Source organism: Vulpes vulpes, chromosome 3 (genome assembly GCF_048418805.1).
Source record: "Vulpes vulpes isolate BD-2025 chromosome 3, VulVul3, whole genome shotgun sequence".
Lineage (NCBI taxonomy): Eukaryota > Metazoa > Chordata > Mammalia > Carnivora > Canidae > Vulpes > Vulpes vulpes.
This window is the reverse complement of record NC_132782.1, coordinates 130,158,974-130,182,956: the sequence shown is the minus strand read 5'-3', so window position 1 is coordinate 130,182,956 and position 23,983 is coordinate 130,158,974. Positions and strand designations below refer to the sequence as shown.

At 46.7% G+C, this 23,983-nt stretch overlaps 2 protein-coding genes and 1 non-coding gene across 11 annotated transcripts in view; 2 read left to right on the top strand and 1 right to left on the bottom strand.

Moving 5' to 3' along the window:
* Nucleotides 1-13,793, bottom strand: part of BCAR3 (BCAR3 adaptor protein, NSP family member) — a 242,911-nt gene extending 229,118 nt beyond the window's left edge. For 2 of the 9 annotated variants that reach the window (XM_025996522.2, XM_072754580.1), the window contains exon 1: nucleotides 13,472-13,568. The gene's annotated coding sequence lies outside the window, so the exon portion shown is untranslated. Of the gene's footprint in view, nucleotides 1-13,471 lie in introns of all 9 variants that reach the window. The other 7 variants (XM_072754584.1, XM_072754585.1, XM_072754582.1 and 4 more) reach the window with 7 other exon arrangements.
* LOC140598079 (uncharacterized) overlaps nucleotides 12,998-23,983 on the top strand; it is a 14,311-nt gene continuing 3,325 nt past the window's right edge. Inside the window, exons 1-5 of the mRNA XM_072751310.1 lie at nucleotides 12,998-13,135; nucleotides 13,408-13,537; nucleotides 13,690-14,367; nucleotides 15,356-15,405; nucleotides 20,483-20,758. Coding sequence (XP_072607411.1) covers nucleotides 12,998-13,135; nucleotides 13,408-13,537; nucleotides 13,690-14,367; nucleotides 15,356-15,405; nucleotides 20,483-20,635 — 1,149 coding nt within the window. The 3' untranslated portion in view covers nucleotides 20,636-20,758. The remainder of the gene's footprint in view (nucleotides 13,136-13,407; nucleotides 13,538-13,689; nucleotides 14,368-15,355; nucleotides 15,406-20,482; nucleotides 20,759-23,983) is intronic.
* Nucleotides 14,787-14,871, top strand: TRNAR-UCU (transfer RNA arginine (anticodon UCU)). The gene is given in 2 exon segments: nucleotides 14,787-14,823; nucleotides 14,836-14,871. It is a non-coding gene; the product is annotated as a tRNA-Arg (tRNA).

Genomic DNA, 23,983 nt, shown 5'->3' with positions numbered 1-23,983 from the left:
GAAATAACTCCTTTCCACATTTCCCCTCAGAATTCCCAGTGCTGCTGTGCCTGTCTCCGTGAAGGGATGTTTGGCAGCTGTCCTTCTGGCTGGGGCCAGGAGCAGGGGCTCACCCATGGCTAGCTAAGGGGGGCTGACCCCTTCAGCTACGGGGGCCTGTCCTTTCTTCTGTGCAGGGCATTCGGTCTGAGAGGGCTGGGCCGGGCTGGACCCCTCCAGGGAGGCTGAGTGCCAGGCCTCTGATAACAACCCTCCACATGGAGAGGAGCACAGCCCAGGAACCAGCTGCTCTTCTTTCCCACGATGGCCTCCCTTGCTTTCACTCCTGTGTTCCTGTGTCTCCTCCTGGTGAGGGTCCTCTTCTTCTCTTGGTGGCCCTCTTCCCCTCCTGCTCGGCCTCCTGGCTTTATTCCTCCTCCCAGCCTTCCTGTCACACTAACCTCTTTGTCTCTGCTCCTCATTCCTCTCAAATGACATTTTCCATGTGTGTGCGCGCGCACACGCGTGCGTGTGTGTAGTGCGCCCTCTGTAAACCTGAGGCTGCCCACCAGGGCCTTTCCTCCTCCTCATTTCCTCTGTCTTAACAAAAAAGGCACCTAATCCAGATTTAAAGTTTCCTTCGGGGCAGATGATTCCGTGTGCCCAGGTAGCCTGAGGCCCAACCCCTTCCGTAGGAGATCTCTGCCACCCCGAGGCCTACTCCGTGACAGAGGCGCTATCAGGCTGGGCTGTGAGCCACATGCCTGCCGTCTGCGTGGAGCCCTCCCTCCTCCCACGGTCCATCCCAACTACCAACTACTGCCTGAGACCTCTCGGTGGCATCCGTCAGCTCTGGGACGGATTCCCTGGGTGATGGATAAGTAGACGACATTATTTCAACACCCAAGGTCAGGGAGCCAGGATACACAAAACCCCACTCAATGATACAAGGGACTGTCTAATACGAGATAAAACATTTGAGTGCTAAATGCATGTCCCCTAATTCACGTCAGGGCTGCAGTCTCCTTTCCAGGGCTGTCACTGCAGGGCCTCCACCTTAGCTGGCAGCCCACCCCCCTTAGCATGCCAGCATCCCAGCAAACACACACACACACACTCACCACAGGCAGCCTGGCCTCCAGAACTAGGCCCGCCCGCCCACTCCACTCTGCTTGCAGCCTCCCTTGGCTGATTCTCCTTCCTACATGAAGGGAGGTAAGGAACTTTGCAGGTTTAAGCTCCTCCCAGGTAGAGCAAAGCAACCAAGGTGTTTAAAAGTCAAGGCCTCTTCGGAGAGAGAGCCAGAGGTCCTGAGAGAGTACTATTTCTTCTGTGGAAAGCCAACAAGCCCCTGCTTCCTGGCTTCCTGCGTTCTCTCCCTGCCCCTTCCCGGGGGATTGAGGATGGCCCTTTTCTCTGTCCTTTGGCATCAGCAGCCACCGTCTGGGTGCTTCCACCAGGAAGGAGGAGGGCACGCAGCAGCAGCGGGGGTGGGGGAGGTGGGGGGGTGGGCGGCTGGTTTGCCTCTCTTTGCCCCATTGCCGTTCTGGGCAACTCAGCTAACCTGGCGCCTCCCGATGTGTGCCTACTTTGGGATCCAGCCAGAAGCCTGTTTCTACCCTGTTTGCCCACGTGCCAGCCTTTCTTAGCGACCCTGACCACAGCTCCAGACCAGCGGTACCATCGCTGGGTTTGGCCTGGATTCATTTTCCAAAGCTTTATAGAGAAAGAAAATTCTCTCTTAACACATAGAAGGAGCCCAGTAAACATGAATTTGGTGACAGGAGGGAGAGAGGGAGGGAGGGGGAAGTCTGCTGTCCCCTGCCCAGCCACCTGAAGGAGCCCAGAGCCAGAGATTCTGAAGGCTCTTAAGCCAGGGCTCTGGGGTGGGTGGAGGCAGGGAGAGGGTAGAGCAGAAGGGACAAGCTGCCATACTCCCACAGGAAGGCAACCCAGGGGCTGGTCACTCGGTGTCTGCCCCACAGCTCCCCTGCCCAGGTCCTGGGGACACCAGGGCACTCCTCTTGTCTTCACTCCTGTTGTTTCTCCCTGGGCTGCTCCTCCCTCTCCTCCTCACACTTCCTATTCCTCGTCCTTCAAGACCAGCTACAAATGTCCTGTGAGACTGTCCCTCCCCACCATCCCTGCCCAGTCCCTGTAGCTGGGCTCTTCTATTGGGCTGCCCATCAGCTTTGCTCACAGTCTTGGAGTAGTGCTTGGCTGAATGTATTTGTCTCCATGTCTCTCTGCTTCACGGCCTCATTCATCCTGCTATCAACCCAGCAATGACAGACAGACCAGACTCCCCAGGGCTGCCAGGGAGCTCACAAGCCAGTGAGGGAAGAGTAGGCTTAAAGAGGAGTTATAATATGGTGACTGCTTTGAAAAGGAGGGTTGGGGAGCCTGGGTCACTCAGTTGGTTAAGGGATCCAACTGAGGATCGTGGATCCAAGGCATCTACCTTTGGCTCAGGTCATGATCTCAGGGTCCTGGGTTCGAGCCTCAAATTGAGCCTCCCGTCGGGCTCCACGGTCAGCAGGAGCCTGCTTCTCCCTCTCCTTCTGCCCCTCCACCAAGTATATAAATAAAATCTTTAATTAAAAAAAAAAAGAAGGTCAAGGTGCTGTGGGAGTATTTCAGAGGGGAGTGTGTTTATTCTGAGGTTCGGGTGGGACTTAGGGGCAGTCTCCTTAAAGATGGAACATTTAAGCTGAAATCTAGAGAAGTAGGAAGTCCAGAGTGAGAGGTAGAGGCATGTGTGTGTGTGTGTGTGTGTGTGTGAGAGAGAGAGAGAGAGAGAGGGTAGGGTCCCAGTTCACACTGAGCACGGGCACGAGCAAAAACTCCACATGGAAAGAGACAGTGTGCCAGGTGGGAGGAACCATGGCAGAGCCACGAAGTCAGGAGGGAAACAGGCTGCAGAGTCAGGTAGGAAGAGATCAGGGAATGCCAGGAAAGGCCATGTTCAGTGCCAGCTCCGGAACGGGAGGGTCTCATTTGTTTTTGTATTCCTAAGGCCCCACAGAGCAACAGGTGCTCAAGAAGTGTTTATTGAATAAATAAAGAAGTGAAAACACTTTAGCTAGAGAAACAGAATTTAAACAGGCCATGGACTTATGGCAAGTGAAACAACACCACCTCTCAAGGCCAGCTGTGCCACCATGAGAGCCGTTTTGACCTTTTTGCTGGGAACCCAGGAAGCACCACATCCATCTGATTGATGCAAGAACAGGTTTGTAACGAGCGCCCATGGCATGCTTCGATTTGGTTAGATTCAGCAAGACAAGTGTGCCAGTTACCCAGAGCAGGCCCCTCTGGAGCCAGTGGGGGGAGTCTAAGTGACATCTGCCAGGCTGGGACTTGACGCGGCAGGGAAGGAAGTCTGGGGGACAGAGACCCAGTCAGGGGCTGTCTCGATGCTACTTATCAGAGAGGGGCTTTCTCTGCTACTCCCTGCACTCTTGTGGACTTTGGAGAATTTCAGAGCCAAGGAGGACTCTAGTTTTACAGATGAGGACATTGAAGCCAGAGAGGTTAAGGGACTGACCTCCAGGCTGGCCCTCAAGCCTCCTGGTTCTAGATCCAACCTCGTATAAGCACATCTAGAGGGAAGAAAGGAGGGAGAGAGGAGAGCAGGAGAGGAGGGCGGGAGGGTGAGCCAGGGAAACTAGGGAACACTGCCTTGTAACACACTCCTACCCCGAACGCAGATGACGTGTTGAAAGGCAGTAAGAGAGAACCCAGTGTTCGTCTTTCAGTGGAAGGCTCACCTCTGGGAAGACAGTGTCCACCTCGATAGATCCAGGATGCCACTGGCAGCACTTGGGACCACACCTCCTCCTACTTAAAGCTGTTCCATCCTTAGCCAATAGATAGGAGCTGGGATCTGGGACTAAATAGCCGAAGTCTGTCTGAGTCCTCACATTTGTATTACTTCCCAAATCATGTCTCCTTCCTTCTAGTAGTGGCACTCCCGAGTTGTAGCTGGCACATGACTGCCTGGAATAAAGACCACATTTCCCAGCTCCTCGTAGCTGGGTTGCCTCTGTGACTGAGTTCTGATCAATGGCATGGAAGCAGAGGGATCAGGTGCATCCTTGGAAAATCAAAGGAGAGCAGTGGTTCTCTAACTGGAGAGACTGTGCCCCTGGGAGACATTTGGCAATGTCTGGTGACATTTGTGTTTGTCACACTTGAGAAGGAGGAAGCTAACACTGGCATCTAGTGGGTAGAGGTCAAGGATGCTGCTAAACATCCAACAATGCACAATATCCCCTACAGTAATGAAGTATCTGACCTAAGATGCCAGTAGTACCAAGACTGAGAAACCCTAACTCAGAAAGGGAGAAGGCATGCTCACCACTCCCTCCCTGACTGGAGTGTAGATGTGAAGGCCAGAGTCTGAACTGCCCATCTTTGACCATGAGGTAGAAGCTCCACGTTGAGGATGATGAAGCAACAAGAGAAAAGGTGTCTGGATCCCTGATGATTCCCCACCTGCCATAGAGAGCTATGGACAGTTCTCTTCCAGACTTCGTTGCCTACAACTGAATAGAGTTCTGGTACATTTAAGCCTCTGTTGATTTGGGTTTCTGTCACAGCTGAACTTAATTAATATACCTTTCCCTCTTGCTCCTTTTTCCATTCCTGTCAACTTACAGTGAGCCCCTGCTCACCTAGCCCTTGTTCCTCATCTCTCCTCCATTCATACTCCTCTGTTGCTCCACAGATTATGTGGCAACTATATTCATTCATTCATTCTCAGTTTGATCTACTTGGAATTCTGACACCTGCTCCAAGATCCATCTTATTGCAACTCTGAGACTATCAGATCCTGCTTCTTCCAGATTCCCAGCCAATCAGGTTCTAAACAGTCCTATAAGTTGGCTGTATCATTTGGGTTCTAAACATTTCTTTGTAACCCAGTTTGCAACACGGAGCCACATTCTCCCCCAGACCAGCACTATCTGTAATGACCGGTGTAGTGTGAGTGCCAGCCCAGCTGAATGAAGGCTTGACCAGTGGGAATGGACCCTGGCCCTTACTCCCTTTCCAGCCCTGGTCATATTGTACCTGAAGAATTAGTCCATCCATGCATTCATTTTTTCAACACCTACATAAGTTATGTTCAAGGCTCTAGCATGGAATCTGCTATGATAATACCCTGGAGGTCTGTTTATCGTTATTGTTTATCACAGGCTTAAAAATGGCAAACCCTTGGCAAACAAGTAGGATTACCCAGAAAAACAGGGGAAGAGCTGCTCTTCTCTTTATATTTCTTTGTGCCTTCTCTTTGCTAGTGTTGAAGAACTTGATATTTATTAGCTCTTTCCTTTCTGGGAACTTAAAGTCTACTACTGGAGAGCTGAGAAAAAAATCATGGTGACCCCACCACTCTACAAATGAATTCACAGTTTTGCAATCACAACGTCAAGGATCCAAGAATAAATCATTTGTATTCAAGAGCAAATATTCCAGAACAAGGAGGGGAATTCAGCCAGTATATTTGCTACTGCTTGCGATTGCCTGCTTGACATCTTGAGAATATAATAAAATGCATAGAATGAATCATTTCAAGGGGAAAGTGGGCAAGGACCAAAGGATAGTAAAACAAAGAACATCCCAGTAGACCTCCACAACCTTCAAATGAACTGGAATATATTATGAATCTAGTCCCAAATTTCTGAATCATGACTGTAAATTTGATGTGGGGTGAAAGCTTCTAGCTCACTCAAAGTAATTTAGTGGGGGAACAAAGATGAATCATTTCAACTGTCTTCCTTTTCAGAGTCTTTGTGGATTGAAGTAGAGGAGTGAGACTACAGCTGTCATATTAAAAGGGGGCAGGAATTAATGTTATAGATGCTGCGGAAGCCACCTTCCAAGACAGACCCCAATATTTCTACCTCCTGATATTCACATCACTGTGTAGTCCCCTCCCACACTCTACTGGAGTTGGTCTGTGGGACCAATAGAATACAATAGAAGTGATGGTATGTGACTTCTGAGGCTAGGTCATAAAAGACCTGTGTTTTTTGCCTTGCACGTGTTCTCTCTCTCTCTCTCCCTCTCTTAGATTGCTCACTCTGGGGGATGCAGCTCTGTAGAGAGGGCAAGTATCTGAGGCCTCTGGCCATGAGCCATGGGAGTGGGTCATCTTGGAAGCAGGTCTCCTAGCCCCAGTCAAACCTTCAGATAATTACAACCCCAAACAATCTCACAAGAGCCCCTACATATGAACCACTCAGCATATGCTCCCTGACCCACAGAAACCATGAGATAATAAAGTCTTATTGTTTTAAGGCGCTAAGGTCTGGGGTGATATGTTCATGCAGCAATAGATACCCATTATATCCCTTACTGTCATGTCAGTGTATGATAGAAGCTCAGCCAATTCCCGTGACAATCTTGTGAAACAGAAATTATTTTCTCCATCTTCAAGGCGTGAAAATTCAGAGAGGTAATTTCCCAGGGTCATAAACTGCCTCAAAGCTCACTAACCACGCTGCCTCACTCAGCCATTCTTCTCACACTTTCTACCCCCTCCTCCCACTGACCTCCAGGGATGAGCCAGCCTGTGCAGCAACAGGGCTCTCAGGTTCAATGATGAGATGATACCATCACAGGGTGGGCATGGGTGAGGATTTGAAAACTACCCCTGCCTACAAAATTTTTATTCTTACACACCCTGTGAAGCAGTTTTGAGAACTTGGTGGAGACAAAGTAAAGTAAATGGCATTCTAAAGCAATGACAAATAGGGGCACCTGGGTGGCTCAATCAGTTAAGTGACTCTTGGTTTTGGCTCAGGTCATGATCTCAGGGTTGTGAGATCGAGCCCCATATCAGTTCCATGCTCAGTGGGGAGTCTGCTTGAGATTCTCTCTCCCTCTGCCCTCTCCACCTCCCCACTTCACCATGTGTATTCTCTAACAAATAAATAAATAAATCTTTAAAGCAATGACAAATCAACAAAATAACTAAAAAATGAACAATGTTTCTTATTAGAGTCAGAAATCTGATGACAAATAATAAGACCTCCATTAAGGCAAAGAGTTGTTGGTGTCATCTGTGGGTCCATGGCAGACATGCCATGGGGAAACAGCTGAGGCCCTAAAAGCTTAAACATCTCTGGCTGGAGGGATTTCCTTCTCAACCCATCTGGAGGGCCCAGCTGACGTCCCGATGTAACTGAGGTCATAAGGCCTGTCCCTTAGTCTAATTCACAAGAAAGGCAGCCTGGAGGGATGGTTCGACCCGTTCTAGAATGGACTCAACCTAGATTCTGTTGATTATCATTAGCAATATACCTTTTCTTCCCCAATTCCCCACACAGTGGGAAATAAAAGGGCATAATTGCCTTTGAGCTAATGTTTTGGGCCAATAAATGAGATTGACTCTGAGCTTTTTTTTTTTTTTTTTAAGATTTTATTTTTAAGTAATCTCTATACCCAACATGGGGCCCAAACTCACAACCCCAAGATCAAGTCATGCTCCACCGCTCTACGCTCCACGCTCCACACTCCATGCACTGAGCCAGCCAGACGCCCTTGATTCTGAGCTTTTTGATGTAGTTTTGAGATCTGCCCAAGGATTTAAATTAATGCTGATCACAGAAACCCAAGTGGACTGAGAGTCTGAATACCTAAATCCCAAACCAGGGCTTCTCAAACTTTAATGCAAATGAATCACGTGGCAAATCTTATTAAAATGCAGATTGTGGTTCAGCCCACTCCAATGCATCCTCTCCTTGTCCCCAAAACTCCCCCCACACATACCCCAAGCTGCATATTGCAGCCTGTGAGCCTAATCCATCTCCCTGGAAAAATCCCACACTCCACCCTCCCTGAAGGAAAAAAAAAAGAAAAGAAAAGAAAAGAAAAATCCTGGATTTGGCAGGTCTGGGCTGGGGGAAGTCTGAGAACCTGCATTTCTATCCAGCTCACGGGCTATGCTGATGCCCCTGGGCCATCATCACCACTGTAGTAGGAAAGGGCCGGAAAGCATTTGTTCTTAAACTTGGCTGCCTAGGAGAATCAACTGGGGAGTTAACAAAATAATGCTGATACCAAGGCCCCACCCCAGAAACTCTGCTTTACTTGGTCTTGGGAGCATTCTGGGTATCAGATTCTGGCTCACAGCTGAGTTTGAGAATCTCTGGTCTAACAAGCCAGTCCCTGGTCCCTGGTCCCAGGTTGCTAGTCCTCCCTGATTTCTTTCCATGGAGAAGTGGTTGACGGGGCCTGGGCCAATCCTGCTGCCCTCTCTGTGTTTGCCTTCCCATCAAAGGCAGGGCAATGCCTCTTGGAGGCTTGTCAGGATGAAGCCCATTCGCATACACATGGAGAACTCAGAATGGGGCCTGGCACGATGTGTTAGTACTTCATTCTTACTCTCAACTGCTAAAGGATTAACATTGGTTAAATTTTAGCAGATGGTTTTTTTGGGCGCAGGAGTGAGGAAGTGCCTTTGTTTATTGAGAACTTGTAAGGAAAAGATGGGGGAGGAGGCAGTTCAAAACCTGCTGCCCCAGGGACCCCTGGGTGGCTCAGTGGTTGAGCATCTGCCTTTGGCTCAGGGCATGATCCTGAGGTCCCAGGATCGAGTCCTGCATTGGACATCCCTGCATGGAGCCTGCTTCTCCTTCTGCCTATGTCTCTGCCTCTCTCTCTCTCTCTCTCTCTCTCTGTGTCTCTAGTGAATAAATAAATAAAACCTTAAAAAAAAAAAAAAAGACCTGTTCGCCCAAACTGGGTCACTGAAAGCAGAATTAGGACACTGCAGGTCAACTCCTACTTGCACACGGTGGTTCAGGCAGCATTTATGGAGTGCCCACTGTGTACAGGGCTGGTGCTAAGTCTCGGGCAGAACTGCCTAGAGCAAGAAAACCAGGGCGTCCAGCGTTCAAGAGCTTCTAGTCTACCACAGAAGACAGGCGAGGCACATGGTCACAGAGCATGCCTGTAGGACTCATCCATTCACTTGGCCAGTGCCGAAAGGAGCCTGCTGTGAGCTAGCCACAAGAAGGCATGGTTCCTTCCCTGCAAGATGCCTATAGTCAGGGAAAGGAGATAGAAAACCAAATAGAAAATTATACAGCTTCCCAGGTGCTTTGCAAAGCCATAAGTGGGCCCGTCCCCCGACAGAAGGATGTATGGGAATGTTCTTGGAGGAGGTGACATGAGCTGATGGATTCAAGCCTCCCATTCTTGGCCCCACAGGCTCTCTCAAGGAAGTCTCTCCTGACAGGTCAAGGCTGTCTCCTGTCTGACTTTGCTCAGGATTGCAAGGTACATGAGAGCAAGGGCAGCATTTGTCTCCTTCACCAGTGTCTCTGGAGACTAGTGCAGAGCCTAGCTCAATGGGTAAATGAATAAATGAGCTATTTGCAGGCTCAAAGCCTGATCAAACTCAAAGACAGGTCAGGCTTGGCCTCTGTCCAGCCATCTCACCAGCAGATGGTGACTGCCACCTATAGGATGGTCCTACATCCTTCCCGAGCTCTGCTTGGAAGCCTGCTCAGCAGCCCTGTCAACCCAGCCACAAGGTCCAGAACTGGTGTTCCCCCTGCCCCCCCCCCCCCCCCGCAACACTATCCACCTGCTTCCACCTCAGTTTCCCTTCTCACTAGACCACTCCTCTGAATACCAGCCTATGAGCCTGAGGCTTTCAACGTGCTCTTCCCCAACACTTGCCTTTGGGGCCTGGATCATGTTCCATTTATCCTCAGCTGTGATTCTTGTCCTCTTGAGAATGGGCTGATGGCATACAACCACAGAACTGACTCTGGCACTCAATACCTTGAACCCCAGTAATCTCCACTAGCACCTGCTACAACCAAGGCCAAGTTAGCTGGACCCTTTTCCACACCATGTCCTGGACTGCTCAGCCTCTACCATTTGGCTAGTCTGTCCTGTCTTCTTCCTCACATTCCCCAGGCTGTATGCTAACTTCTTACACACTCTGGCCCTAGGTTAGAGTCTTTTTACATGCAGCCTTGCTCCCTGAGTCCCCCTCCTCAGATGTAATCTCTCTTTCCCCTGGGGTCCCATACCACCTGTACCTCACCTGGAGACCTCTTGCCCTTGCATCTCAGTTCTTAGTGTACCTGGGGTCATTTCTATTAGGCTGTAAACTAGGCACGTGTCTATTTTCTTTGTATCTCAGGTAGACATTTAATCCCTGCTTGCTGAAGAGATGAAAAAGCATAGAAAACACCAAGCACAAATTAAATGAAATTTAAGGGTCTCCCGGACCTTTGGGCTCCACCTCACTCAGCCAGCATACCACCCCTAAGTTCATCATTCTAAAGCTCAGTCATTCTAAAGCACATGACAAAAGTAACTTGTAGCTCCCCATTGCCTGTAGCATTAAATCCATACTCCCCATCCTGAGTCAAGCCTGCCCCAGCTGCTTCGCCACATCTGGCTTCAATCATAACTGTCCAACTCCGTCTCCTGATGCGTTCAACTCCGCACTCCCAACTGTACCTCTATAAGGGCCTGTTTGCCCCTCTTTTCTATCTAAATGTCTAGATTTCTTCATCCTGGAAAATGTTATTTTCCTTTCCTTATTCCCGTCTTGCCACCTATGTAGTTTGATAATTGGTCTGGCTAATAACTCGGTGCTAAGATTTTTTTTAGGATGAAAATGGCCATCATTTATTTTTTTTAAAGATTTTATTTATTTATTCATGAGAGAGAGAGAGAGAGAGAGAGAGAGAGAGAGAGAGAGAGATGCAGAGACACAGGCAAAAGGAGAAGCAGGCTCCATGCAGGGAGCCCAACGTGGGACTCCATCCCAGGTCTCCAGGATCAGGCCCTGCGCTGAAGGCGACGCTAAACTGCTGAGCCACCCGGGCTACCTGAGAGATTTTCTTTAATAAAAAAGCCCTTATTTTGAAAAGCCCTGTGGTTGCACAAGTGAAAATAAGAATCCACCAAAGGTTCTTGGGACAGGACTATGAGGAAATCATGAAACTAAACGTAAACGCTTGCCATTTTCAGACTGAGAAACTGGGTGTTCCCTTTAGTACCAGATATGATATATCCTGCCCAGCAGGAGCTGGGTGGGAAGATGGATAATGTTTCTCGGGTTGCAACAAATGTAGCTGATGCTACAAACCTGAACTTTGGTTTGTTCCTGCAGGGTATGGGATTTCTTCATTGAGAGTTGCTTGCTAATAATAATAGCAAACAGTTGGTACACACTTACTATGTGCCAGGCCTGAGATAAACCCTCTCAAGGATCAACCCCTGTAATTCTCACAACTTTGGTGTTTCTCAGATGAGGAAAAGAAGGTTCTGATAAGTTGAGAAGCATGCCTTACAAATAAGAATCAAAGCCAGGATGTGAACACCAGAGTCTGACTCCATAGTCTTGTCTTCCAACTCTCAGTATCTTTGTTTTTTTTTTTTTTAAATCTCATCCTTTTAAAACTTCTTTTTGGGGTATGCTTTATAATGAATATAGTAGTACATATTTATTACTTGGTAGTGCCAACTCAAAAACCTTTTACTGGTAGGGGTGCCATCACACTTTGCCATTTGTTTTCATATGCTGTATTGCATTATGTATGCTGTATTTCATATGCTGTATTGCATTATTTGCATATTGTTTCATTTTCATTGGTCATATTTCTCTCAAGGAACTTGAAGTCTCCTTGGAGTGGGTCTTAAACTTCCACTCTGTCTCCCACAGTATAGCCCAAGTATATCCTCCCTAAATACTCCCTGAATTGAATTAAACCGATACTCCAATGACCTTCTTCTTCTGAAGCAAAGTAAAGCTAGTGAAAATATATAACGGTATAGATTTCTAAACCTTCTGAGGCAGGCTGAGGATGCTAACAAGCACTGCAAATAGAACAACGTGGTAACTTAAAAATAATTCTGCTATACAAACATGAAAAGTGTTACTGCAGATTCCCCGAGGTATATAACAGATTTGAACTTTAAAACACCAAAATGAAATTGTATTTAATTTAGGGCTTTGGTGTTCAGGAAACTCAAACTGCCTCGGGTGATCAGCTTGCTTGGAGGTGGTTATAGTGTGTGCTTTGGCTCCCTCTGCGGGCAGGAAGGAGGAGGATTTTTTTTCTTTTTCTTTTTAATTTGGAGAAATTCTTAGTTCAGGTTGTATAATGGCTGCTATCTACTGTATATACTGACTGAGAAAATTCATTTCAGGGTTAGGGAAGGTTTAGAAAACCTACGGAATCTTTCTCCTCTGATGGCAACTAAATACACATTTACATTCCTTTTATATGCCAACGTTGCGAAAGGTTTTGGTCTCAACTAGTGAAAGGAATCAAATGCCTAAAATGCTTTAATTCAAGTGGAATTAGGGACACACACATCTTTCCCCAGCACGTGGTCTCTTTCCCAATGCCCCCTTCCCAAAATTTTATATTACAAGTCTAAATTGTTACTTAGGGGAAATCCCTGGGTGGCTCAGTGGTTTAGCGCCTGCCTTTGGCCCAGGGCGTGATCCTGGAGTCCCGGGATCGAGTCCCACGTTGGGCTCCCTGCATGGAGCCTGCTTCTCCCTCTACTTGTGTCTCTGCCTCCCTCCTTTGTTCTGTGTCTTTCATGAATAAATAAAGTCTTAAAAATTGTTACTTAGTTAGGTCAATGAGTGACCGTGTGGGAGCTGGCTCCAGCACTCCCAGACAAGATTCCTGCATATGGTGTTTACACAGCAGCACTGAGCCATCTCTTCTGTTCCTCCATGTTCAACTCCACGGACCAGTGAAGACTCTGAGATGCCACCAGTGCCTGGTACATTGCAGCGTTCAATAAAGACTGGTTGACATCAATATGATTTACAGTCATATACTATTTTACGGGCTAATTCTGCATATGTGAGAACTCCTTGATGTATGCAAATCATGTGTTTTATTTCATTAATCTTTTCAAAGGGGACATAACAATGCTCTACACGAAATGTTTATTGTCAAAAGAAAGAAAGAAAGAAAGAAAGAAAGAAAGAAAGAAAGAAAGAAATGTTTGTTGTCCAGTAATGTTACTTATTATATTATGGTGGAATGAACCAGGCCTGGTAGCAATCAGGGTTTTGCCGCTCACTGTTTGGAGAGGAAACCCACCCACAGATGGGGCCTTACCGTCTCTGCACGCTCTTGCCAGCTACTCTAAGAACGTAAGACCCTGCTCACTGGGGCCATTTCTCAGGCGACTGCAGTGAGCAAACTGAGGGACGAGGGTGTCTCCCCATGGGGCAAAGAGAAGGCTTGCTTACTGCTTGCCTATCATGGCGCGTCCCCCAAGCTCAGCATCCCTTTCCTGCAATGCGACCCCCCCTTTGTGTGCAAGTATCCACCTGGGCCCCTCCGCTTCATTCCTGTGAGAACCGGGGTGCAGGCGACCGCCGCCACCCTGTCGGCCCCCTGGCTACTGCTTTCGCTGTAACAGGTCCTCCTTTCGGACGCAGGGCTCTCGAGGGCGCCGTGGGCATCCACGCACCTGACGAGCTCACCTGTTGGCCTGCAAGGGGAGATTCTTCACAGTTCTCGATACTTCCTAGCGGGGTGTCCCTGCACAAGTAACTTGGCGTCTCTCGGCTGCGGGGTCCCTTCTTTACAAGGGGGACGACGGTGCCCACCTCACAGCGCTGTGGTGCGGATAAACTAGCTTAGAACAGGGGAGACGCCTACCACACTCGGGTCTTCCCGGGAGCTCCCCTTCCCTCTTCAGGACGGCGGACACTACTCTGCTCGCGCGCTGCGGCGGGTCGTTCGGGCTCGCGCGGCCGGCGGGCCCACCTCGAGGGCGCGCGCGCGGCGCCGGGGCGCAGCTGCCGGGGGCGGGGCCTGCGGAGCCGCGGGCTGAGGGGAGCGCGCGGCCCGGCGGGCCGTCGGCAGCGGTTGCCTAGCAACCACGCAGCGTTTACTTGGAGCGTCCATTTCCAGGGGCCTGGGGGCCGCGCCGATGGGGATTCCTGCGCCCCGAGCCCCCCCCGCGCGACCCCCTCACCCGCCTGCCTAGAGGCGACCCCGCCGCCGCTCCGGGAGGCCCTGCGGCCGCGCGCAGCCGCACTCGCAGGCTCCCGGCGCTCCCACGCGCGCGGCCACCCTCGCGGCTGCCGCCCACGCCGAGCGCCCGGCGCGCGGGCTGGGGGCGGCTGGCGGCCCCGGGGCGAGCCCTCGGAGGCCGCTGCGGCGCGGGGCGCGTCGCCCCCCGCAGGCCCCAGGGCCCGGAGGCCTCCGAAATTCGGCTCCGGGTCTGTGGGGGGCGAAATGCAACCCACACCCCGTTTTACCGAACCCTGCGCAAATAAAACACGCACAAGCACGCACACAGACGCCGCCGCGGCCCGGCCGGGGAAGAGCCGGGACCCGCCAGCGGCCGCCGCTCGAGATCGGCCGCTAAGAGGTGCGACGTAAGTGCCCGGCGCCTCGGCCCGGCGCCTCGGCCCGCTGGTTCCGCGTCGCGGCGGCCGGGCCCGGGTCCGGGTCCGGGTCCGGGTCCGGGCGGGGCGCGGCCGGCCGCCGGGAGAGCCGGTAGGCGGGGGCGCTCGGGGCAGGAAGGGGCCGGGGCCGGAGAGCGCGGGCGTGGTTTGTCCCGGGCAGGCGGGGGGCCGGGCCGTGGCCGCCCTCAGATCGGCGGGGGCCGGGGCCGGCGGCGAGGGACGGCCCCTGCGGCTCGCACTGGGTGGCGGCGGCCCGGGCTGCGGCGCCCTGGCCTCGGCTGCGCGGACGGGCGGCCCGGGGAACGGCCGAGGGGGCGGTGGGAAGGGCGCGGGGCCGTCGCCTCTGGCTTAACACAGCAGATGCGCCGAGACTCCAACAGGTGGCTCCGTGGCGCAATGGATAGCGCATTGGACTTCTAGAGGCTGAGGACATTCAAAGGTTCCGGGTTCGAGTCCCGGCGGAGTCGCAGTTTTTCCCTCCCCCAAAATTTATTTTCTGACGCCATCATTTTCCTACTCCCTCTTTTTTCCCCCCAGACGGTTGAACTGGCCTCTCCTCCGCCGCCCTTTCTCCTCCTGCCCGCGGCGTCGGCTGCCGCTGCCGAGCCGGCCGGCTCCCAGCCCCGCTCCCTCGGCTCCGTGGCTCGGGGTCCGGGCCCGGCCAGGCCTCACGGTTCGGGCCCAGCGGTGGCCCCCACGCTCCCGGCTAACGCCTCGTGGCCCGGAGCGCGACCGTGACTCCGGGGAGGCCGCGGGAAGGGTGAGGGGCCTTGGCTGCGCCTCGCCCTGCGCCGCGCTCCGCGGACCGACCCTGCAGCCCTGCAGGCTTCAGTCCTCACTACCGGGGTCCTGCCCCCGTTGTGGGGTCCTGCGCTCGAATTCAGTCCTAAGGGGAGGGAGCCCAGGAATCTGCATTTTTAAAAAATTAAAATGCACGCTGTTCTCGCGCAGGATTGCAGTGCGTTGAGGTCCGAGGTCCACCTGCCCGTCAGCTCTTCCAGGCAAGCACCGTCATCTGACGACTCCCAGGTTTGCGCGGGATTAGGGTCCCACCTCTCTAAATGCGAGTCAGTGAAGGCACGAGTGAATGGGATTTTCAGGATTCATTGTAACGCTCTCTCTGCCAAAGAATGCAGAATCCAGAATTGGCAAAAAAAAAAAAAAAAAAAAAAAAAAAAGGTACAGAGAAAAGTAAACATCGCTGTTGTCCCTGTATCTGACTTAGCCTTACAATTCTCTCGTAAAAGCTATTCGTGAAGATGGTTGCTTGGAAATATTTTCAGATTTATTTTAGGCACATGTCACTTTTTTTTTTTTTTACATGTCACTTTTGCATAATATTGTCTCCATGTTGGTGGAGGTTGGTAGAGGTGACACGATTGGTCGTAGGCTATGCTTTTTGACCTTCTAACACAGGTGGAGCTGCCTTGTTCCATTGTGAATCTGTACATTAATGATTCAGCAGCCCCCAGTAGTTGGGTCATTGAGGCATAAAATATTTTCCTGTTACGATGCTTCGGTGATCATGTTTGTTCTTACACTATTGTACACAAGTGCGAGTGTACCTGTGGGATGGATTCTAGGAAGTTGGATTGCTGGGTCAAAGGGTAGTTTGTGCGTTTTTTATAGATCTTGCCACACTGCTCTCACAGAGATTACACATGATTGACCATGGCTGTGCAAGAGTGCCCATGTCCTCAGGGCGCGTGACTTACCAAATAGGTGAAAAATGGTGGCTGCAGTGTCAATTTATGCCTTTTATTATGAAAGAAAGCTGAGCATTTTTTTCATATGTAGGCTAATTTGTATTTCTTTTTTATTACATATCTATTCTTCAGTTTTGTTCATTTTTCTATTGCATAATTGGTCATTTTCTTACTGGTTTGTTGGAGTTTTTTTTTTTTTTTTTTTACATATTTTGGAAACCAATGCTTTATGATATGTGTTAGAATTGTTCTTCCTCAATGTATTTGCCTTTTGATTTCGTATGTGATATTTTATTTTATTGCCTTACAGAAATTCATATATTTGGATTTATCAGACTTTTTATGGCTTCCAGGTTTGGGGTTATTAGCACTCATTATTAAATAATTTCATGTTTTATTTTAGTGTTTTATATGGTTTTATTTTTGTACTTAAATCTTCATTTCATCCAGAATATACTTTTGTATAAGGGGTGAAGTGGGAATTTGGTCTCAGAATTACTCGTAATGAACACATTTCTTCTCTGTACTCATTTATTTGAAATGCCACTTTTACCATTTTCTAAATTTCCATTTGCATTTGGGTTTCTGGATTCTCTATTCTGTTCCGTTGATCTGTCTGAATTCTAATTCACCAGAACTGTGTTTCTATATCTAGGGGGGGCCAGTCCTTTCTCATAACTTTCTTTGAAGATTTTTTTCCCTCATCTATTCTTGAATTGTTTTTCCCCACATAACAACTAGCATTAATTTAGCATTTGTTATATACCAGGTAACGTTCTAAGTGCTTTATATATTTTTAAGGCATTTAATCCTCCTGACAACCCTACCAGGTAGGTATTATCCTATCCCCCTTTACGAAAGGAGCATCTGAGACAAAGAGGTTAGATAACTTGTACAGGAAGATGCAGCTAATAAGGAGCATGCCAGAATGGCTGGGTCTTTGGGTGAAACCATAATTCTCCATTGTCTTTTCACACGGGCCTTAGTTACAGCTAGTCAAGTTCTAATCTTAGGAGATGTTTATGTTGGATTCATGTTTTTTATAAGTTAATATAGAGAGAATTGAACTATGTTGCATCTTTCTATTAAGAGCAGCAGGGGTGGGCGGATAACACACATGCTTTCCCATTTATTCAGTCCTTCTATGCCCTTAAAAAGTATGTTAAATACACACACAGACACACATATCTTATTAGTTAACTTTATTCCTAGATAGTTTATCTTTTTTATTGGTATTTTTTTCTTCCATTATATTTTATAAATGATTATGGTTTGTATATAAGAAGGCTTTTGATATATATATATATATATATATATATATATAAAATAAATTTATATACAGCTATCTTAATTTAATTATTTTAGTATTTAAAATGATTTTTCAGCTCCAAACAGTGGGATACCACTTCACATCCACAAAGATGGCTGGAATAAAGATAGACAATAACAAGTGTTGGCAAGGATGTGGAGAAGTTAGAACCCTCATAGTTGCCAGTGGGGATATAAAATGGTACAGTCTCTTTGGAAAACAGTTTAGCAATTAGTCAAAAATTTATACAGAGTTACTATATAACCCAGCAGTTTCACTCCTAGGTATGGTATATACCCAAGAGAAGTGAAAACATATGTTAAGACAAAAAATTGTACATGGTTGTTCATAGTAGCATTATTCTTAATAAACAAGAAGTAAAAACAACCCATATGTCTATCAGCTGATGAGTGGATAAACAAAATGTGGTGTATCTATCCAATGGAATATTATTATTCAGCAATAAAAATGAATGAAATACTGATTCAGGTTGCAACATGGATAAACCTTGGAAACATCATGTCAAGTAAAAGAAGCCAGTCATAAAAGACCACATACTGTATGATTCCATTTATATAAAATATCCTAAATAGGCAAATCTATTGAGACATAAAGTAAATTAGTTGTTGCCACGTGCTGGGGCTAAGGGGAATGTGAAATGACTGCTAATGGGTATATGATGAGATTTTGGGGGAGTAATGGAAATGTTCTGGAATGAGTAGTGGTAACTGCACAACTCTGCATATCCAAAAACCCAGTATACTGCACATTTTTAAAGGAATAAATTTTCTGGTATGTGAATTTTATCTCAATTTTTAAAAGGAAAAGTAGTTTTTTCAGTTAACTATGTTGTATTTTCTGGAAACATATCACCTACCCACAAATAATTATATTATTATCTTTTTTTCCTAATTCTTAGGCCTCATTATTATCTCTTGTATAAGCATTTGATAGTATCTCTTTAGCATTTGTAAATAGCATTTGATAGTATCTCCAGAAAATGTTAATTTTTGGATAATGGTGTCAGTGGACTGAATTGTGCTGCTTCTGACCATTATAGAAATGCTTCTCCATTAAGCATGATGCTAGCTTTTGGGATTGGTGCACATGCATTCATTCATACACCCACACACACTTTATCACATTAAGAAACTATCCCTACTTGTCAGTAACTTATGGAGGTTTCATAGGTTTCACAATATTAACAGATATTGTGCAGTGTATTAACAGATTTTCTAATAATCAACCCTTCTTGAATTCCTGAAATGAATCCTACTTGGTTGTGATGTATATTTATTTTAGTATTCTAATATTTTGCATTTTTGTGTATTTAGAAAAATTGACATTTATCTACCATAAATGCAGCATTATTTAAAATGGCCTCAAAAAAAAAAAAAAAATAAAATGGCCTCAAACTAGAACAGATGGTAACTATTTATGGTGAATATTGTGTAATGTATAGAATTGTCAATCACTGTGTTGTACACTTGAAACTAATATATACCAACTATACTCAATTAAAAAAATAATGAATGGGGGATCCCTGGGTGGTGCAGCGGTTTAGCGCCTGCCTTTGGCCCAGGGCGCGATCCTGGAGACCCGGGATCGAATCCCACGTCGGGCTCCTGGTGCATGGAGCCTGCTTCTCCCTCTGCCTATGTCTCTGCCTCACTCTCTCTCTCTCTCACTGTGTGCCTATCATAAATAAAATAATTTTAAAAAAATGAATGTTTGAAGAAAATATAATAGAGCCGTATAATTGAATACAATGCAGACCTTTAAAAAATGAGGACTCTCATGAATAAATACATCTTTAAAAAAATGAAGATGTATATATACTGCTATGGAAAAATATCCAAGACTATATGAAAAAAGCTAATATGAGAATGAGCATGTTTAACATGATTCTACTTGTGTTAAATAATGCTAATAATGATAGTAATAACGTGTGTATTACTATGATCGCATGTGCATAGAAACTTTCTGGAAGCATATATAGTTAACAGTGCTGGAGCAGGAGGAGCAGTGATGGAAGGCCTTCTTTTTAAACTTATATCTCATTATAATGTTTGAATTTTTTCAAAATAAGCCAGTCTTATCCTTGTATTAAAAAAGTCAAGTTAAAAAAATAAAACGGAAAATAAAACCTAATACTAATGATGAAAGAAAAAAAATATTTTGTCTATTCCTAGATCACTTTCAAATGGGCAGCTCTGATACTGCTTATCCATTGAAGATTTTCTGAATTGCATTCAACATTTATTGACTCCTTACATTTTACAGTATGCTGGATCTCAGCCATAAGTGTACCTTTTAGGAGCTCCCCCTGTTAGGAGTGGAAACACTAAAACAAAATGTCTCTCTGTAGTGATTCCAGCAGGTAGCGTGTCCTGAAAGCCTTGTACATGTCTTGGACTGTGGGTTTTACCCTAATGGCAGTGGGAAACCACTGAATCAGTTTTAGGTGGGAAGCAGTGTGATTAGATGTGTGGTTTCTATCCCCACTCTGTAGTGTGGATGCCTGGCTGGAAGAGTGCAGGATAGGAAGCTGGAAGACCAGGGCACTTGGAGTTGTCTGGGTAAGAAAATGAGGCTGGAACTAGGAAGGTGGTATGGGGAGAAACCCAAGGCACAGACATTTGAAGGATAGGCAAAGAAGGAGTTTTTCAAAGAGTCCAAGAAAGGGCAGCTGGAGAGGTGAGAAGAAAACTAGGAGAAAGTATTCTCTCCAAGAACTGATGGAACAGGTTGCCTCTAGAGAAGGGAGTCAAGAGGAAAAGGAAAAGATCTCATATTTTTCTAAATGCCAGCAAGTTTATGTAGCTCTTGTCATTTAATTATTCCCCAGATCCTAATAAGTAATAATTATCCCCATTTCACAGATGAGAAAATTAAGATGCAAAGACGGTATGGGAGTAAGGTGAAAAGACTAGCCTAGGAATGATGGGCAAATGTCTGCTCTTCTGAGGCAGGTAGGAAGAGAACAGGGATAAAAGCATGAAAGTGAAGGGAAAATTAAAGGTGTTTATTTTGAAAACCTATTTTCTTTGTGCTCTTTTACAGCTCTGCCTCACATACCCAGGATTCCAGGCGGGTATTGACCAAGAGGGAGTTTCCCCAAGGAGTGGAGACACTCCTATCTTATCGCTGCCTGTGGTCCATACAGACTCTAAAGACCAGTGGCCGGGAAGTGGTTTCATTCCAGCTTCCTCCTGATCTGGGGTCTTCTACATCCATCAGCACTTAAAAAATATTTTATAAGCTCATTCATCTTCAATTTGACATGTATTTTTGAGTACGAGCTTTATTCAAAGAACCACATTGGAAACAAATACAAAGGTGAGTGAGATAGAGTGCATTTTCTTAGAGTTCACTCTAGTGTGGGGCAGGGAGCCAGGGATGAATAATCCCATTAATTAGGATGGGCTTTGGCGTGAGTGGCAGGAGACTCAAAGTAACAATGGGTTTGGAGAGATGGAGGTTTCTTCCTCACATGAAAAGTTCAAGCACTGGCAACTACTTGATCATGAGAGATCCAGGCTCCTTCTCATTCTTTCACCTTAAAATGTAGCTTTTTCCTGATGTTCCAAGAAGATTGCTCCTTCCTTGCCATCAGATCAATATTACTAGTTAGTGGGGAGAAGATAAAGGGACAGAGTCTCACTTCAAGCTCACTCTTCTCTGAAGGAGAAGACTGCTTCCCAGAAGTTGCGCATACTGCTTTTACTTATGTCCCACGAAGAGGTGAAAAATCATAGCTTTTTTTTTCCCCTCCCAGATAGCCACAATCTCAGGTAAAAAATCATGTGTTCTGTAACTGGTGAAGAAAGGAAAAAATTCAATTTTTGTTGGTGATGTGGAAACAAGTATGCAGATAGCTATAGTGCAGGTTAAAGTAAGTGTGACAGAGTTACACTTACGAGCTCTGACCTTAAGCAGATTACTTAACCTCTCTGTGCCTCCGTTTCTTCAGTTATAAAATGTGGGTAATAGTAGCACCTATTTCATAGGTTTACTTAAGATTACCTAAATTGTTATATATATATATAATGTTTCATATGTACATACCTACATAAATGGTTACATAAAAACCAGCTGTATTTGTAAGTCCTTAGAACAGTGCCTGGCAGTTAGTGTTTGTTAAATACAAATATTTTTTTAAAGCAGTCAAATGGGAATTTCAAGAATATACACGTCAGTAGAGAAAATCTGATAAAACATTGTATGAACTGTAGACTGTTCTGTGATGCCTAGAGGTGACCTCATTCCTTCCCTGGGCACACACCCTCCACAGAGTAGACGCTCAAGATGCTGGCTTCTTACAAGTATGAAAGGTAGCAGTGTTTTGTTAGGTGGAAGAGAAGCAAGGACAATTTTAGGTGCAGTTAATCATATGAACAAAGACATAAAAGGTGAAAACTCACCGTATCTGGCAGTCGCTGGCATACCTAGTATTCAATATATGTTCACTGGCTGAACAATCTGTTATCAACAGTTTTGTTTGGCTGAAATATAGCAGTTGGGTCCAGGCAAAAACATGCATCACTCTAAAGAATTTACTATAGGGAGCTGTTACCAGGTGATGGACGTTTTAAGTGTAGGCAGCCCAGAAACTGGAAAAGTAGGAAACCTCTCACCCCTAGTGCCAAAGGGACATTAGGAGATGGTGTTACCAGAACTCGGAAGCCTGGGCCATCCAGTGGTGGAGGGCTACGTTGTAGGGACTGGGAAATGGTGGAGCCATTGGATTTCCCAACTCAGTCTAAAGCAGAGGGAAATATCCTCTCTCTCCTCCTCTGGCCCTCCTGTCCTAGGTCAGTGCCTTACTGGGTAGCCAGTTTATAAGTGAATCTGGGAAGTGTAGTTTTTTTGCAGTCCAGAGTAGAGAAACAGGCAAATGACCAGCACAAATGAAGTAGGGGTACGAGCAATAGGGAATATAAACCTGTGATGGCATTATTTCCTATCTTAGAGGGTCCTGAATGCCAAATTTTGAATGTAGGCATTTCTGCATGTCTTGTCAGGCAGAAGTGGGTAACAGAAGGTTTTTTAAAAAAACAAAAAACAGGAAGTCTCCATTAAAAACTGTTTTAGGAAGCCTTCCCTAATGGGGAGGATGGAGAACAGGGAAAGAGTAGCTTCCCTCTGAGTACCTGTCATGTGCCAGCACGGTGCTAGTTAGGTAGTCATCTCAGGTTCTGGGTATGAGGTTGAGATGACTTTGTGATAACCTGGAAGGGCATATTAATTATTTGGAAACATGCATATGGAGCAGGGAGTGTAGAGATGTAAGGAGGGAAACTGTGGAGTCCACTGTAAAGAGATAAAGCAGAAGCTGAAGGAGACAGAGGCCAAGATAACAAGTTCTACAGTATAGAGAAAGGTAAGAGAGCAGGCAATGTGGGAATCCAAGTGGTAGGCAGATAAAGAAAATCTGTGAAGTAGCAGCAAGATAGAAGCAGACAAGCTTATCTTCTTACACAGATTGAGAAGCTGAAGTTTCATGGTCAGAAACCTGTGTCAGATGACATTTCTTGGCCAGAAGGTTGAGGGGGAGGAACACTGAACACTTGGGATACATGTAAGAAGTTTCTGTAGACAGGTTGCGTCATGAGGAGTTAGATGGTCTTAGATGTTCTAGGCTGGGTAAGCAAAGTTGGAGACAAGGTGTCTGCTGAGGGGAGGAGTGGGAGTCGGGGGCCTCTGGGAGAGTAGAAATATGCTAGGTCTCCTATAAGCTCTTTGGGTTTGGAGGCTGTTTTCTTCACTGGTGTACCCTGGTGGTTAAATGATCTATAGAACTCAATTTTGTGGTGACTGGCTGACTTGCAGACTGAATGAATTTGGCGGGAAGTAGTCATAATTGAATAAAGGAACTGTAGAGGAGCAGTGAAAGCCCAGCCAAGAGTCTGTGGCTTATGGTAGTTTTCCAAATCTCAGTAATCTAGACAGGTAACAGTGGATATTTCCCTGGCTGGGCCTGACAGGTGACAGTAACAGAAAAAAATTGAGGATAGACATGGGACACACAAAGAATTTTTAAATGTCTGACCATTGTTCCAGGTTAGGGAGAAAAATGTATCCTGATGGGGTAGAGGATTGGGAGTATAAGAATGGCTGAAACGCTTGAGATCCAGAGTTCACCATCTTTGGGGGTGGGGCCCCGGTGTCCATATTATTGAAGCCACCTCAGGTAATTCCAAAGTGCAGCCAAAGTTGGATCAGAAGGCTAACAGATTGGGATACTTAGTTCAGAATCTTGACCTTTGAACAAGCCTAAAGCCATTATAGTGATTGGCTGAAGTGGAGTGGAAAGGAGGGTAACTGGAATGGACACTGAAATTTGAGACTTGATATTGGAACTAAATCTAACCAGTCTTCATATCCATGTTTCATTTTTTTCTCCCCTTAATGAACAAGACCTCAGAATTTCAGTATGTTACATGAGGTGTGAGGTCAGGATTTGGTGCTCAACTTACCAGTCCGTCCTTTGCAGCTCTGGTTGTAACCAAAGAGCCAGAGGAAGGAAAGCACTGCTCAGTGTATAGCTGGCAGAGACCCCGA